This window comes from Rhinolophus sinicus, linkage group LG06 (genome assembly GCF_036562045.2).
Source record: "Rhinolophus sinicus isolate RSC01 linkage group LG06, ASM3656204v1, whole genome shotgun sequence".
Taxonomy (NCBI): domain Eukaryota; kingdom Metazoa; phylum Chordata; class Mammalia; order Chiroptera; family Rhinolophidae; genus Rhinolophus; species Rhinolophus sinicus.
Genome location: NC_133756.1, coordinates 125342297 through 125360402, shown reverse-complemented (window position 1 = coordinate 125360402; position 18106 = coordinate 125342297). Strand labels below are relative to the sequence as shown.

At 39.1% G+C, this 18106-nt stretch overlaps 1 protein-coding gene across 3 annotated transcripts; it reads right to left on the bottom strand.

Moving 5' to 3' along the window:
• Positions 1-1003: 1003 nt before the first annotated feature.
• On the bottom strand, positions 1004-16276 carry WEE1 (WEE1 G2 checkpoint kinase). Of its 3 annotated transcripts, none has more exons than XM_074335975.1 (11): positions 15448-16276; positions 13773-13978; positions 13217-13280; positions 12702-12874; positions 12106-12227; positions 7968-8114; positions 5064-5159; positions 4883-4968; positions 3815-3985; positions 3574-3719; positions 1004-2349 (listed from the first exon to the last, which is right to left on the bottom strand). In XM_074335975.1, the coding sequence occupies exons 1-11, from the start codon at positions 16018-16020 to the stop codon at positions 2196-2198; spliced, it is 1938 nt and encodes a 645-aa protein (XP_074192076.1). In that variant the 5' UTR covers positions 16021-16276; the 3' UTR covers positions 1004-2195. The 3 variants fall into 3 exon arrangements, with proteins under 3 accessions (XP_074192076.1, XP_019584503.2, XP_074192078.1); XM_019728944.2 differs by lacking the exon at positions 15448-16276 and adding an exon at positions 14993-15264; XM_074335977.1 differs by lacking the exon at positions 15448-16276 and adding an exon at positions 14653-14788.
• Positions 16277-18106: the final 1830 nt, after the last annotated feature.

Genomic DNA, 18106 nt, shown 5'->3' with positions numbered 1-18106 from the left:
GCACACAGAAGGCACTCAATGTTAAGTATCCTGTGCTGGATGTGAGCCCAGCTCTCATAGCAGCTCCCAGATGGCTTAAGAATTCTTTGAAAACCAGATTATTTTTTTACTTTATCTAATATTCTTAAACATTTGAAAAATTTACTGCTAGTTTTGATGAAAAAACACCAGATTTTTCTCTTTGAAGCTAGTGCACTAGAAAAATGAAACTTTAATGACTTGGAGTGAGCCTAATGATCCTATCATACTTTTATAGTTATCTTCTGTGGCTCCTGAAACGTGTTATCTGCTCCAGCCTATGACGCTTTTAATGTTGTCACCCACAACTATCAGCTTTTATATTTAATGGATCCGTCTGCACCAATTCCTCTCACACCTCCAAGTTGTGCTTTTTAACATGCCATAGGCTAGAAAGCTAAAATGATCAAGCTTGTTAGAAATATTTATGGCAGGAATAGACCCTAATCAAGAGAAATAGAGCCATGATCAAAAAACACAAGATCTTGCAACATCCACTATATCTACTCAAAGGCCTTTGTTGCTTTCTCTGGTTCAAATCTACATCAGAAAAATGTCACTTAGAATTAGCACTGTTTATCACTTAAATTTGCACTCACTTCTTAAAATCCAGCTTAGTGAGTTAAAACCCTTCCCACCTTACAGCTCTCTTGTGACTCAGTTCAAATTATGAGTCATATTATATTCACTTAAAAATCTAAAGCTATTTTAAACTGTATTATACTACCTTACTAGCAGATCAAAAGCACAATACGCAATGTGATGTAAAAAAAATTAATATTTATAAGTAAAAATATTCGATGGGGAAATTTTTTTAAAATCCCAAAAATGTAACTAATGTGGACTAAAACTCATCACTAAATATTCAATGTTTCATATTCTATCAAAAATGTATCTTCTGCTTTTAGTACTTTACATATACTATGCTCTTAATTTCATAGTGTAGTAATGGAGATAAAATAGTACAAAATAGGCATCACAAAGATTTAGACAGTTAAGCTCAGAGTGACTTTTAATATGCCAATCAATGTTAATAAAACACAAGTCAAAGAGACAAGTGCAAACATGTCTTATACCAAAATTAATAGGAAAACAATAGACAAATTCTTTTTTTCCAACATCTATTAGCCAGTATTATTAGTCAAATGGCTAATCACAGATAAAACATATTTTGTGAAAAGCTTGGAATAGTCAGAAGTCATTCTGGCATTTCAAACATCTATGTACAGTATCACCAAGATTAGTTTATATACACAAATATTGAAGAGAAACTGGGCAAAACAGTTAAAAACAGATTAACAATACAATCAAGTTCAAAACTTGGGTGGAAGGAGGCAACGTTTTTTAAAAAGAGTCTGGGAAGGGCATTATCAGGAAAAATTACAAAACCAGTAATAATTACACTACATTAATACAGCATTCCAAAGGGGGGGGGGGAAAGGTGCACTTCTCCAATGCACTAGCTTCAAAGTCCAAAGAAAAAGAAAGGCAAATAGCTGCTTTTCATCAAGAGCAGCTATATATTTCACATAATTGTTTTCAAAAGAATGCCTATTAACAATGATGATTGTTTAATGCTACAATTTTACAGCAAAAACAAAACTAAAATAGCAGCAAATTCACAAGGCAATATTTCCATAGAATTATCATTCCATGGTTCATACAGTGCCTACAAAGTGCTCCCAGTTGGATATACAAGTATAATTCACAATAAAAAATTTAAAAAAAAGAAAGAAATATAAGACTGACACACACAGGTACATTGAAGGCCGTGGTAACTGAGGCTCTTACCATTTTCCTTTTCCAAGGGAGAATGTTTGCAATAAAGTCCTTGAGTCCTTTTTACAGGTCATTGTAGGGAATTATACCTTTTATTACAACCCAACAGCAAACTATAAGCAGCACACAACCATAGTGGTTAACCCTGGAAAGACTGATGTAACATCCAACATGACTGACACCCTACCAGACAGACTGGTAAGACTAGATGAAAGCCTGATAGAGCATTGGTCAAATACAGCTTTTAACTGTAATTCACAAATAAAAGTCCTAAAAGATATTTCAGGTAAACAACTGATACCGATTTTGAGAAAATGATTGTAACTGGGTTCTAGCAGTGATTTCAACCTATCTTCCCTCTTGTCACAGTTTTTTGGGGGAGGTGGGAAATGAGTAGTTCAGTATATGGTAAGACTGACAGAGCGGTTCATTTTCTTTCCAATAAGTCGAGATGTTCTATTACTCTGGGTGCTGGACCTAGTAGCCATCCGGTCAGTGAAGAGTGCTCTTTCCTCAGCTGCAGCTTTTGCCATCTGGGCTTTCTTGAGTTCTCTAAGAACATAAAAATAGGAAACAAGATTTTTCACAGACTGTATTAATCCTAGGAAGGGATCCTAAGAGGCCAAACACAAACTATATTATCAGGGGAGATCTTTGCATGTCATTATTCTAAGATGCAAATAAGGCAGGAAAAATATGAAATTTTAGTTTCTGTTCAAACAACTTACTTATGAAATAATTTTACTTTGTGCTTTCAGAATTAAAATATTTACACTTAAATACAAGTAATAAAGACTAGTAATGACTGGATTTTAGTTAAAAAATAACTTCAAATAGAACTCCATATTGTGAAAATATCTTTACATAACAGGTAAAAGGAAAATTCTACTTCCTATTTGCATGAACAATGATGGCTATCAAACTAGTGGCAAATAAACCTTGTATTTCAAGTAGTTTTATTAGGTTAGAATCAAAAGGATAGCAATATAGCAAATGAATTAGAATTATTCCGAGTTTTCTGAAAATGTGAAAGGTCATTTATATCACATGAGAATCAACTATTAACCTAATCAACATTAATTTCATCCTTTCATCAAAATAAGTAGAAAAGAATGTTTCAAGGAAAATTATTAATTTTTGCTAAGTTGGGAAGCGGGGAAACAGTGCAGGCTCACTTAGCTTTTGCTATGATTTAGGATTTGGGGATTATCACGACTTGCAAATATATGCTAGTCTTAAAAAAATTTAAGTCTATAATTTCTAGAAACAACACAAATTTATAGGTCAAATATTAATTTAAGGCAGAAATCCCCAAACTTGAACTGTATAACATGCCAAATCACCACGTCTTTCACTGACAGAAAGGCTTAATCATCTCTCATTAAAATTTGTGAATTAAAAAAATGAGAAAGGGCGGCCAGGCGGCTCAGGTGGTTGGAGCGCTGTGCTCCCAATACCACGGTTGCTGGTTCGATTCCCACGTGGGCCAGTGAGCTGCGCCCTCTACAGCTAAGATTGTGAACAACGACTCGACCTGGAGCTGGGCTGCCGTGAGGGGCTGATGGCCAGCCTGAGAGGCTGGAGCCACCAACCATCGGCCAAAATAACTGCCTCAGCCGGATGGAGCGCAAGGCTCATAATACCAACATGGGCCAGGGAGCTGCGTCCTCCACTAGATTGAGAACAATGGCTTGAATCAGAGTTGTGGGGGGGCAAAGGGGTGGGAGGGGGTAAAAAAATGATCAAGTAAAAACAAAACGAAAACCCCTCACTTACTTCTGCAAAAGTGAATTTTTGAACTTTTCAGCATTCAATTCTATTCGTAATTGTTCTGCACTTTTTCTAGAAGCAGACAGCAATACTGAATGCTTTACCAGTGCCATTGCTGAAGGTCTTCTCTCTGGATCTGGATGAATCATAACCTTAAAAGAAAAAGATATGAAATTAAGGTAAAGACATGTGATTTAGTAAAATATTGAACCATGTCAAAAATGCGCTTCATGTACAAAATATTCACTTTTAGCAGCTCTGTAAATTCTTGAGAAAGCACTTGTGGAATCCGAGGTAATCTACCCTGTCTGATTTCATGCCATTGGTCTCCATTTCTGGGAAGAGGTTCGGCACCAGCAGCACATACCACCGTAAGGGCAAGGGCAAAAATATCCGCTTTTGGTAGATGGGTATAGTTCTGTGAAATTAAAAACAAAATAAAATCAAGGAAATATAAAAATGGTCAAAATAAAGTAAGATTACAACTCAATAATGATTTTGGTGAGAAATAGGACTAAATTAAAATGTCCAATGCCATTTTTAAAGTTCAGGACCTATTTGGAGAACAAGCTAAATTTGGGGAAATTATTCTAATTACAAAGTAATAAACACTCTGGGGGGAGTGGTAAATAAATTTATAAAACTGAATGTCTCCTCTTTATCACTAGACCAATTCAACTTTCAGAACAAACTCCCATCCTTCTTAGGGGCATTCATATGAAAACACAAAACATACATATATTGACAAGTTACAAATACACATATACATGTAAGACACAAACATAAAAAGCACAATGGCATCATACAATTTATTTGTTCTACTTGTTCTATTTTCATTCAAAACTTATTGAGAAATGTCTCAAATGTTTCAAAAGAGTGTGATGACTACTAACTACATAATTTACTTAATCATTCCTGTATTGCTAAGCACTTATTCATATTGTTCTCAGTTTACTTATATGACTGTTTCTATAGGAGACTCCTAGAAATGGAAATTCTGAGTCAAAGGGTGGGTGATTTTTAAATGTTACGAGATACTAATACTTTGATCTCCAAAAAGGCTATGCCATTTTAAAGTTACACTAGTACTGTATGAGAACGTCTCTTTTACTACAACTCCACCATTGTTGAATATTATAAATCTTTGCCTTTACTGACTTTTGTTAAGTTAAATACCCCAGCTGGTGGTTTAGACTTCCTATTTTATATTACCATGTACTAGTTACTAGCTTAAAATCTTAATACACCTGCATTTATGTTCTATCAACTAATAAATGTTACAAAGCAAACGGCATTATTAAAAAAGAAAAACTACCTCCTGCAAAACTTCATTTGCAAGAAAACGGCTATCACCCTCTTCAACTTGTGGGCTAGAAATTCTTGTTACATGCCCAAGATCACCTAGAAGTATTGAAAAAATACAGCCAAGAGTTAAAACACAACAGCCTCTCTTCTCTTTATTTAAAGGTAATAATCTGGTTATCTTTCTTTCTTACCTATTTTAAATATAACTTTGTTGGACACCCAGTCATCTTCATCTCCTTCTTCAGAGGCAGCATTTGGTATTGAGGTTCGAGATATGAAAATGTTACCTGTCAAACAGTCACTTACGTAAGCCACACTAACAATGAAGAGTCTTAACCAAAGTTCAGAAACAAGGCCTTACGTCAAAATCATACAGAAAGCGTGTAAATATACAGAGGGTGCCAAAAAATATATATACACATTTTAAAGGAAAAAAACTATTAAAATGACAATACTCAATATACACTGATAATAAAGATGAATACAAGTTATGTGTATACATTTTTTTTTGGCACCCCCGGTATATACAGTGGCACCTCGGTTTTCTAACGTAATCCGTTCTGGAAGACAGTTTGAGTTCTGAATTGTTCGAAAACTGAGGCACGGTTTCCCCATAGAAAATAATGCAAAATGGGTTAATCCGTTCCAGACTTTTAAAATCAACCCCTAAAACTGCAAATTTAGCATAAATATTACTATCTATTAATACCATAGATCCATAAAATTTACGGCGTTCGTAAACCGAAATGTTCGTCAGCAGAGACATTCGAAAACCGAGGTACCACTGTATAGAGATTTTCCTATGTTCTACCCCAAACCCAATGAGAATTAAGAATCACGGGATAGGAACCAAGGCTATAGTGTCTAAGAATATATTTTCAGGCCTAGCACAGGTCCTTGAGCACTTAGAAATCATAGCATCAGGCCCTTCTTATCTGCCTATTCATCATCATCAGTTTTAATTACTTAGAAACAATACAAAGGGCAGTAACAGTTATCTGTAAAGCTGCCAAAGCACAAATTTTGTCTAAGCTACAAGGCTGATGTGAAGAGAATAGTCATGTAGCTGTTGAGTTTGGCTGACCATACAGCATCTATATCGCAATGTGGCTTCATGGTCCACTATTTCAGATGTACACACTTTTTTGCTTCAAATTTGGGTAAGCTCATGATTAACATAAGTTTTAGTGCCAGATTCATGTTAATAGTTTAACAATATAGTACTGAATTTATAAATGTTCTATTCATTGGAGTCATCTTTCTAGCTTGCTTTATTTGTAGGACAAATTATTTTCGGTGGCATTTGTAAACTGAAAATTTAAAAACTTCACATGCCTTGGTATTTTCAACTTCGGTACTTACAACGTAAGAGTCTACTATGTTTGTCTGACACACAATACAAGATATGACTGTATGTAGGCAAACTTTACAAGTCACATTTACTGCGATCAGTCCAAATATATTCTTTTTGAAAATAAAAATTTTAGTGAGCTGTTTTAGTACAGACAAGAACTTCTTTACATACTCCTAGAATTGAAATAAACTGTGTAAAAATGACTTAAATTCCCATGAATTACACATTTCCATAGGTAAAAAATAAATAAAACCCCAAACTTTTAAATATAACTTAAAAACACCTTTCCTAAAATGTTTAACTTGAATCCATCCTTTTAGTTATAACTTCAAATTTATAGGAAATATAGGGGAAAGAGGAATAAGCTAAATGATGCAAGGAAACAACCAATCAAATTCAGAACGATGTACGTCTTTGAAAGGTATCTATGTTATTGTTTGTAAAAGCAGGGCAAGGTTAACACCTAAGAAAAATGGACATAATCAGATATAATGCATGGTCCTGAAATGGATACTAATTTGGACAAATCAACTGTTAAGGACTTGGGTTAACTGGGAAATTTTTTAGTATGATCTGGGTATTGATGAGATGAAAACTTATTAAAATGGAAAGGTAGAGATCGTTGACTTAAAAAAAAAATTAAAACAGTGTGTACGTTATGGTATTTTAATTAAATGAGGGATTTGCACTAAGATGTTATTGTAAGATTCACTTGCATCCTTTTTTAAATGCAATAATCATAAATGCAATATAATCATAATGCGTGAGCCATTTTCACGGTACTTTATAGGCTAGAAATACCACCACGTTTGTAAAGTACTTAAGTTTTCAAAGCATTTCCACACCTCAGTTTATTTTAATAAGCCTGCTGGCCGGAATGACATTATTTTATAACTGTGGTTCTAGAGATTAATAGATGAGTGGCTATTTAATTTTTTTTAGTTTGGCTTATCTATATTTAAAAATATTTTTACAATGTGCTCATTACTGCTTATGTAATAAAATAGTTTCAATTTAAGCTAAGATTTAAGCCTACACTTTGGTTAGTATCACTGCTCCCTTCAGTCCGAAGCCTCATCAGCCTTTGAAAGAATACTCTGATATTGGTCTGAGCCATAGTATGGTCAACTCTACTGGAGCCAATTTATATATATATAAATCATTTTTTTAGCTGAAAAATAGCCTAACGGTAAAGAGAAAAAAACTAAACCCACTATATTCCTACTCACTTGCGATCTCCAACCCTGATTCACTTGCAATCTTTTTTATAAAGTTACAATCGTAGTATTTATTTTGTTTTCTGAGTCATATGACTTTATTTTAGACTAGAAATATGTTTGTATAGCACTTAAGTTTTCAAAACATTTTCACATTTCTCATTTTATTCTAATAACCCTGATAGCACCAACATGAATTTATAATTATGGTCCTATTGTCTAGTAGAAGGGGCTTTAAACACAGGTTCTTAGTCTCCGCACAACAGAGTCCCACTTCGAGACTATGTAGTTTGCACAAGATGCCTCAAAATTTTCCATTTTTAATAAATATGAGTTCATTAAATCAAATCTTTGGGGATAACAAGAGATGAATGGAAATCCTAAAACAATACCAATAAGTTGGCTAAAGGTCTTTTAAACTAACAATGAAAAAAATAGTTAAGATGTATGTTTTCATATTGTTTTAATGAAGTCATTTACTCTATAATCCTAAAATCACAGGTCATAGGATTTGCAATACTTACTAGGTTTTATATCCATGTGAACCAAAGACATTGAATGAATATACCTCAAGCCCCGGCCAACTTGCAAAAGGAGATCCTTCAATTCTGCCTCCGTAAAGTAACTCATGCTTCTGTAGTTTTTACTTATGGCATCAGCTAAACTTCCACCTAACAAACATGAAAAAAATTAGCATTTTCTTCTTTCTATCTTTATTGAATGACCAGACTTAACCAAGGAAGGGACATTTTATAGGACTTATTCCCTTCAACCTGCTTATAAAATCAAAATTTTATTCTTTCAATAGATAATACACTCACATAGGTACAAAATATGACGTAGTCTTTGTCTCATCCATATACCCCAGCAACCCACCTGGTTCTTTTACCCAGAGTAAACCAATTTTATCAGTTTCTTATGCTTTCTTTTCAACTCCTTTTTATACAAATCATAACATATTTTCATCACCTTGAAGATAATTTACCAATGCACAAAAACTACCCCTTTTTCTTTTGTCTCTACAGAATTCCACTGTATAATTGAATAGTAATGCATTAACCAATCTTTTAATTGATGGATATTTAAAAATAATTTCCAAGCCTTTGCTACTATATATATTATGAACTAAGGAATAACTTTGTACATTGCTGATTTCACATATATTTAGTACATCTCCTAGAAACACACTGCTGCATCCAAGGGTACGTACAATGAAATATATGAATGCGTTGTGTGTGTGTGTGTGTGTGTGTGTGTGTGTGTGTGTGTGTGTAATACTACTTTATTACATCTAGAATAAGTTTCTGGAGCTGACAGGGCCATTTCTCTGTTTATCCTCTGCAAAGGAGCTTAGGACTGGTATTCACACCATCATCAGGAGCAAGACTTGATTGTCTCTGAAAAGTTCACATAAAGAAATAACAGGACATTCAGTTTCTGTTTTCAAAATGGCTAGTACTTTATTAGCATGTGCCTATGTGAATCTTAGGTGATTACAGACACACATACACAGTCCCCCATAGAGAAGGCTGTACCAATTTATACTCCCCTCATTAATGTATGAGAATACTTGTTTTCCAACACCCTTGACAAGTCTATAAATTTTATAGGTTAAAACCTGTATCTTAGTAATTTTAATTTAAACTGCTCTTACTACGTATTAGAATAAAACCTGTTTTTATAGAATCAGCCAAACCAATCACCTAATTTGTTTATACTTCTATAAGTTTATACTTACAAGTTTTTAGTCTGGCTTAAATAAAGTTTAAGTTTTTAATAAAACTTGTAAGTTTCTAACTTTATCTCAGAGGAAATGAGAAGTTATATATTTTTTAAAAAGCCCAAAACAAACCACTTCTGTTTCAAGTTTAATTAGGAATAATAAAAGCAGGAAAGTCAATGAAATATTAGGAAAGGTCCTACAATTTGAACAAGATGGAGTAAAATGTCAAATGTGTTTTTAAAATAAAAATAAATCATATACCTCGGTATCTTAAGCTTAAGTGTGTTCTCCATACTTAACTTGTATAAATCTTGAACTGCGGGGAGGAAAAAATAGGGCTCTAGAAGGGAGCAGGTCAATATGCCTGTCAGACAAACAGGCTTGAAGTCCTAGATCAAGTTTAATAAGAAAGAATACGGCTGCTTTTTAGTGGATCTAGCAACAATAGCTGAGCCTATCTATCTCATTGCTTGAAAAGGCAAGGCAGGTTAGAAGAGCAAAACATTCATCTGATTTTCACGTTCTCTTTCCCTGTTCATCAACATTTTTCTACACTTATCTATGGTAGAAATTTCAGTTTATCACCAAACCAAAGACAAAAGGCTTAAAATGCAAATGACTGAGATAATAAGGAAGCTTAATCACTGATAAAGAATATCAGTTAATCGACATGTATAAATGAATAACAGAATCCTTTCCCTGTGAAACTGGAAAAGGATCTGAAGAACAGGCCTATTATTAGTAGTACATTCAAAACTTTCCATGGAGGAATGGTGGAAAAGGGAACCAAAGAAAAGAGCTCAAATGTACCAGGATAGCCTTATTTTCTTTCTTCTAAGCAGAATAAACAACAATATAAAGAGGCAATCTATTTACTTTTTTTTTTAAAGTGTTTTTCCAGGACCCATCAGCTCCAAGTCAAGTAGTTGTTTCAATCTAGTTGCAGAGGGCGCAGCTCACAGTGGCCCATGCGGGGATCGAACCAGCAACCTTGGTGTTATTAGCACCACGCTCTAACCAACTGAGCTAACTAGCTGGCCCCAGGTCTGTTTACTTTTAAAAGATCTGTAAGTTTTATATTGCGCCAAAATAATATGAACTGTTTCAAAAGATTATTTTATAGGGGCAGCCGGATGGCTCAGTTGGTTAGAGTGCGAGCTCTGAACAACAGGGTTGCCAGTTCGATTCCTACATGGGCCAGTGAACTACACCCCCTGCAATGAAGATTGAAGATAATGAGCTGCCGCTGAGTTTCCCGAGGGGCAGCCCGATGGCTCAGTTGGTGCTCAGTGGGTTAGAGCGTGAGCTCTCAACAACAAAGGTTGCTGGTTCAATACCTGCGTGGGATGGTGGGTTGCGTCCCCTGCAACTAAAGACTGAAAACGGCAACTGGACTTGGAACTGAGCTGCCCCCTCCACAACTAGATTGAAGGACAACAACTTGGGCCCTGGAGAAACACTGTTCTCCAATATTCCGCAATAAAAAGTTAAAAAAAAAAAATGTTATAATCTAACTTTAGTAGGGGAAAAGACCTTTGTAATCTGAGAGAGTAGCAAGAGTTTTCTCAGACCCAAGAGTTTTCTCAAAATCATCTGAATAACACAACCATATATTTAGTAGGTTGTTACAAATTTGTGATCTCTGGATTACTACTGAAATATCTGTTAAGAGAATCAGCCACATCAAAAAGGTGAGAGGGAGGAAGAAACTAAAAAGGTAATGGTGTCTAGCAAAAATGGAGTGGAGGAGACATTATGGTTGAGTTGTACTACATTACATGCAGTTAACTGAAAAGTAAAGGTTAAGAAACAATATTTTACAAGGTCATGGGAGATAGCTACATAAATATTTTGATGGTATGAACAGAAACATTTCAAAAGATTTATGAAACAAACTAGCAGCAATGCTATATATATACTGAGCGTTCCTGTTCTTGCAAGTATAGAGAACAAAATGACAACTCAGTGAGAAATCAGGTTTCAGAACTGGATCTTTTACTTGTTTTGTTCACTTTTAAATTCAGAAAAACTGCATCCACTTATTTATTCACAATCTATGAGATGGCTGAACTTGTTTACGGAAAAACTAATGAGCATGAACAAAAATAATAATACAAAAATAAATCTTTGCTATAACCTCAAGTGTTTACTAAATTCTAAATTCTCTATTATTCACAGAAGTTTACAGAAATAAAAATCCATTATGTATCAAGATTTGAGTACTTAATGACAGATGTCTATAAGATTCAGAATTGAGACCAGGATTTTGGTAATAAAAGTTTAACAGAAAAGGAGGGACCCAAGTTCGTCCTTGAAGGTCCTGCTGCAATTGAAAGCTATACACAGATCCAAAGTTAAACTGCTAAACATGCTTCTTTTGTGTTATGAAGGGGAAAGAGGGACGGAGGCACAGCTAAATTAGAACAACTTAATAGAAAAGTGTTAGTGGATTCTAGTGGTAAACTACGCAGGATAGATGGGAGTGAGGGCAAGATTACAGAATGCCTTGAACAAATGGCTGAGTTCAGATCAATAGTCACTGTCATTTTTCTTAGTAACCAACATCAGTTTTAGCAGCTCATAAAATGAAATGGAAGGCTAGATACAGGGAGCCTGCTATATCCCAAAGTCTATGCTAGGTGCTAGGAATACCAAAACATATATGGCAAGACCAGTATCCTCTCAAAAACATCAGTTTAAATTGAGTAACTGGCATATAAATAATTTGTACTGTTCCACTACAGAGGTGGAAGGGACAAGGTTTCCAATCTTTATTTAACATACAGGTAGGCATTACTTGCACTTGAAATTCATGTTAGGCTTCTGATCTTTGAATTCGTAAGATAAAAGAGACAGAATAGAGTAAGATTTGAGATAAAAATATTTCCTCAGTGTTCATTCATTTGAGCTCACAGATTTACAAGGGAAGCACTACTCACCATTACAATATTCGTTCTGTATAAGCATATGATCATCTTCTGCCCATGCAGAGAAATACCGAACTACATGAGAATGTTGTCCAAGCACTGCATGAGCATACACTTCTCTCAAAGCGTTCTGCCTAGGAGAGATTTGAGATTAACAGAATGATAAATCATTTTTATTCAAGCCTAAACTGAATTTATCTGAAATCTAATAAAGAAACTTGACTTCTGTATCTATCATTATGCTGAAAAACAACTTGCTTAATTGAGAGGGAGTTAAGACTCTATTGCAGATTTTTCCAAAGACTTCTACTAAAGAATGTCAGTTAGAAAGAAGAAATCTTACTAGACCTAGAAATCAGGAAAGATGCAACTCCATTTTACTGTGAATTCATGGATGCTACTAGAAATAAGAAATTTAAGTTAGGTTCCAAAGTCAGACTACTCATATTATTTTACCAAGTCCAATAAGAACAGTACAAAATGAAAAGGATATGATTGAGTCATTCTAACTTCTCAAAAATTAGAGAATTAAATTCAGTGTCTGATCACGTAAAACCTTAATGTTTGTAACACTGCAGGGAACAAAGGACAAAATTTTAAATACATACTCATCAACAGAGCCGGCCAATGGTTTTTTTGATCGTTTAATGGCATAAATGCATCCATCCAGCCTCTTCACACACTTAAACACAGAACCAAATTCTCCAGAGCCAATTTTCTCTAGCTCATGAAATTCTGTTGTATACCGTGACTTCATATTGCTTTCAGTAATTGTAATTCTCTGTAATGAAAAGTATATCCAGGGGTCAAATATATGGTGATGGAACGAGAACTGACTCTGGGTGGTGAGCACACAATGGGATATATAGATGTTGTACTATAGAATTGTACACTTGAAACCTATATAATTTTACTAACCATTGTCACCCCAATAAATTTAAAGAAAGTGTGCGTATACATATACATATGTATATGCACACGAAAACATGAAAATGACTTTTTGCTATGATAGCACTATGAAATTTAAAAATTATGTTTTAATGTTTATTTAACATTATATACAGTAACTTGTTAAAAAGTAGAAATTCAAATTTCAGAAACAAGAAAATTAAAAGGTATTTACTTTAGCAGGTCTTGTTTCATCTTCAAATTCATAATCACTGGCTTCCATGTCTTCACCACAGGAACTAAAAAATATAATGTATTTTCTCCATCAACATATCTGAAAGATACATCAACTAGAGATCTAAAACTTTTATCTGATAGGTGTATAAGGAAATGAAATTTTAATAAAACCAGAAAAGCATTTAATTTTACGATCACAAGATATAGCTCAGCTCATGAAAATGTGGTTCCTGCTGAGATATGCTCATTAACCAGAAGCACCACCACCACACATATCAAAATTAAAGCCTTTTTAAATTAGCTGTCTCTGCCTGCCTCACTTTTGACGTTTGACACCAAGCTATCCAGGCTTTTTATTCCTTCCTTTTTCATTCCACTCCTTTTCCACAGCTGATTACTTCCCACCTATCCCTGTTGAGAATTAGGTGCTGGTAATAGAGAAAAATTTCAGAGCATAAACTTCCATGTCATTCAGTTGAAATTAAATTTTGTTAAGTGTACCAAACCAGTCTTGGGTGGTTGGGGAACAAATGGTTGAATAATAACTAACTTACTCATTCCAATATGTTCTCTTTCTTCTTCGACACTGTCCTGAGGAATGAAGTAACACAGAATCTGGAGTAAAAGGATTAATATTCACTTGGGGAGTCTGTCGAATGTCAAATTCCCTCTTTCCTGATTTTTGTGTATCCATGAATAGAGAACCACCTCGGAGTTTAACAGAGCTGGAATCAATTCCTCGAGCTTTGGAGAGCAAACTCTAGGAGAGGAAAAATAAGTTTTTAGGATTCAAGTCCTACAGACAACCTAACCTTCAACAAGCTTTTCACTTGGCTGAAATGTGTAGGTCAAAGCAACACACAAGCTTTTCCTACAGTATTTCAACCAAAAGAAACAGTGGTTAATTTAGGAGTCTGAACCTAGATAATAACCATCTTTTCTGAAAAAGACAGCTAAGAAAAATAGGTCTCTAGCCCTGAAGAGTAGGAAGGGAGAACCAATGCATATTAAAATTAAGTTCATTCTAGAGGCTAAATTAACAAACCCTTTCAATCCATCTAAAAATAGGAAGCAGTCAGGGAGCCCCATAAAAGATCCTCACCCCCCACCCCCACCCCTCACCTAGATACGGCTTTGAAAGCCACCTCCTCTGGGCTCCTCCCCTGACTTTCAGAGGAATCTTGCCATGGGCAAGTCGGCTAATTAACAGTAAAGCGCAAAAGCAAACATCTTTCTGAGGTTTAGGACTAAAAGTACTGACACTGACTCAATTAAAAAGGTACATTTTCCATATTCATGTTAGAAATGCGATACCTGTCTCAACTCGGGAAGTGTCCGTTTTAAAATTTATGGTTACTTCTCAAGTACTAGTAGTAATAATATGCATACTCTGGCCACTCAACAAACAGGTGCCGAACACCCACTTCTTCATACCTTATCAACAATGTGAACGCGTAAGGGTCCAAGCACCAGTCCCAACGCTGGATTTTAACAGTTGGATGTTCCTGATCACACTTAGGCTGACCAAACTTGGGCGCTACAAATCCACGGGTGTAAACAAACGCTGACCCAATAAAGCGCTATGTCTGGAAATAAGTTTAAAGGCTACCCTGAATTATTTACAAGTCTTTAAGGCTGTAAATGGTTGGAAGGCCAGCCTTTTCTCCTCAGTCGAAGCGCAGTCTCCCTCCCTACCTCAAACTCCCCGCCCCACCCCCGCCATAAGGCCACATGACAAGAAAAGATAAACGCATTAAAATTAATTGAACCGAACTCCTGTGTGCGCCGCCCAAATTACAGGACCGATCCCTGCGTTTAAAAGGCACCATATGGCTGCGGCGCTCGGGAGTGTCAGGTGGCCGGGCCAGCACAGCTCCAGCATCCTTCCCAACCACGTTATCGGTGCCACACTCCGGTCTGACACGCTCGGGGCGGCCCCTAGTCGGCGGGCGTTCAATCGTCAGCCACCTGGACGGCGCCGATCAGCCCCTTTGAAAGATGAAGAAGTTCCAGACGAGGCCCATTATTCAGTTACATAATCCTAACGGACAACTTCTGGGCAGGGCCAAAAACAGGGGCCTGCCAACTTTTGTTGCGGAGCCGGAGAGCGAGAGGGGGTGCGGCCGGGCAGTTATGTAACCGAACCCGAGGGGCACCCGCTCCCGGCGCCTCCGCCTTTTTAAAAGGCTGGGCCGGCACAGGGAACCCGGACCCCGGGGTCCTCCTCACCTTGGGGGTGTGCGGCGTGTCGAAGAGCCGCAGCTTGCGGAAGGTCTTGTGCGGCGGGGTGCCGGGGTGGTCAGGCAGCGGCGAGCAGGGGCCCTCGCTAACCCTGCGCGCCCCGCAAATGCGCGGGGACGCGTCCCCCGGGCCGCCGCAGCTCACCGGCGAGAACGAGCCCAGGAAGTAGGCGGCGGCCGGCGACTTGACCGGTGACGAGGAGCCGAAGCCCTCCTCCTCCCACGAGTCGCCCTCGGCCCCGCCGCCGGTCGCATCCGCGCCGGGGCAGGCGCCCTGCAGTAGCATGTCCTCCTCCAGCTCCCCGGGGCTGCCAGGGGCCGGGCCAGGCGAGCGGCAGCGCTCGGGCCCGGGCTCTAAGGGGCTCCGCGCGGACGGCAGCGGCGAGTCGGGCTCCTGAAAGGCGGAGTCCTCCCCGGTGCTGTGGCCGCTGCCCTCCTCCTCTTCTTCCTCTTCCTCCTCCTCACAGTCGCTGCAGGGCGAGAAGATCAGTTTCTGTCGCAAGGTGCAGGAGGCCCCAGCGCGACGGGGCGGTGGCGGCTGCTGCCGGCTCAGGAAGCTCATCGCGCTCCTGGGGTTGGGGCGGCGGACCGGAGAGCCGGGACCCGCGGAGTCCAGGACACAGTCGGCCCAGGGGGCGGGTCTGCCACGTGCAACAGGGCGCGTCCGGTGGCGCCGCGGCGGGTCTGCGTGGCGGAGATTTGGGACTCCGGGGCGCTTGAGGCTGCGGGTGACGGTGGCGGCGGCAACGCGGACTTAGCCGGGAGAGGCGGGGCGGCCCGTGCGCCGAGGCTGAGGTCTCCGCAGGTCCAGCCGCGAGTTCGGGCTCCGCGGCTTCCCGCGACCGTTAACCACGTGAGTGTCCAGCCCACCAATCCCAGCCCAGCTCCTGGTTTGAAAAAAAAGGAGGGCGCGACGTAGCCCGCGGGGGAGGGATTAGTTACGTGATTTTGGCGCGAACCCGCTGGCTCCGCCCCCACGCGGCGCGGGGTGGGGTAGGGCGGGCGCGGCGCCGCGGGCCAATGAGTGAGCGAGAATGCCGGGAGTCTGGCCCGGCGCCGCCGGGACGAGGCCGAGCTAGGGAACCGGGGCGGCTCCTTAGGGAGGGGGCGACGGGAGCCGAGCTTGACTCGGCCGAGCCGAACGCCGGTCTGCACTTGCCCTCCTAGCCCTGCCTCCGGCGCTCCAGGGTCTAAACTGGGACAGGGGGCAGGGGAGGACCTCGGGGTCCCTGCGGGTCGGGGCAAACGCGGAACCGCCGTGGCCCTCGGGCGCTTCCCGGAGAGACCGGCCTCCAGTCCTGCGTCCCTTTGGTGGTGTGGGCGTGGCTGTGGGCAGTCACGTCCTCCGGTTGAGGTCTGAGCCGGAAATGTTGACTCGGGCCTCAGGACCTTTCCGAACTGTGTGAGCCGATTGCTTAGGCGGGCACCGAAATCAGAAGAAGACGGACTCGCGAGTTCGTTCTCGAGGCGAGGACACCGGCTGTGGGAGCGGCCTCTGGAGCTGTTAGGGTGGGGTGTCTGTAGCGAGAGGAGTTCGGTCCCCTCTGCAGTCCACCCCAGGCTTGTCCAGAGTAAAAATAAACAGCACCACGATTGGCCCTTGCACAAAACCAAGTGCCCACCTCGCGACTACGGTGATTGTCTGCCAGCACGTGGGCAAGTGTTGGCAAAACGGATTGGCCCAGCTTGCTGCAAACTTAAAGGCAACTTGAGGAAAAATATCCTAGTACTTCATCAAATTGTGATTTAACTTGTCACTTATTGTCACACAGGTTTCTTAAGTTTTCATTTATAAGGAACCCCATGGTTAATAATCCTCATGTTTTTTCTCTGGTGTGTGTGTTTTACTATTATTTAGGATATATTTATATAAGTATTACTAGGTCAAAGGATATAAACTGCCCTCCAGAAAAAATTTACATTCTCACTAACAGTTGATTAGAATACACTCTAGTGAATTCTGAACATCAGTCGGTATTTAAAGTTTGTTGACAGATTTGTTGTTTTGACTGATACTGGACAGATTTCCATGAGCTTATGGCCATTTACATTTATTTCTATTGTTTGTTTTTCTTACTGTAGCACTTCATGAATATTAACACAGCCATATATGTCGTTCTGACACTTTTTAAAGGCTAAACTCAAGCTGGATTTTGAATAATGGAAACATCTTAGTACTCGGCACATGGGGAATGCCCTAAAGATGCAGTGAAGGGTAAACCACTGCCTTCTACAAACATTTGCTAACTGATGTATAAATGTCTTTTTTGCATGTTAATCCAAATTCAATTTTAAGCTCTTGAAAGACAGGAAAACTACCTTCTTGTGTGTTTCAAGGAGAAGCAGTCTCTGATTCATGGTGCCCAATGCCAAGGAGTGGTGTTTAGCACCCTCCCTCCAATGCCTCCTCTCTCCTGATGACAAATATAATTTTTTGATGTGGATAGTCAACATTTTCCCAATTTCATGTGAAGTGTAAATAAAAATAACTTTAGAAAACGTCTGCTCTTTACTAATCTGTAGTGTGAGTTGTCTGTAAAACTAGTGTGCTTACTTCCTAAGTAAAGGGGAAGTTGCAAGCCCCAAAGACACTTCTCCCCCACAGATTGTTGTTCCTAAGCCCCTCCTATATAGGAATTCCTTTTCCC

Excerpts from the sequence above, each read along its gene's own strand:
- WEE1 (XM_074335975.1), bottom strand. The coding sequence starts at position 16,020 with ATGAGCTTCCTGAGCCGGCAGCAGCCGCCACCGCCCCGTCGCGCTGGG. Across the intron at positions 13,281-13,772 it reads AAGAGAACATATTGGAATGA|TTCCTGTGGTGAAGACATGG; the intron begins GTAAGTTAGTTA and ends TATATTTTTTAG. Across the intron at positions 5,160-7,967 it reads TCACATGGATATAAAACCTA|GTAACATTTTCATATCTCGA; the intron begins GTAAGTATTGCA and ends ACTGTTTGACAG.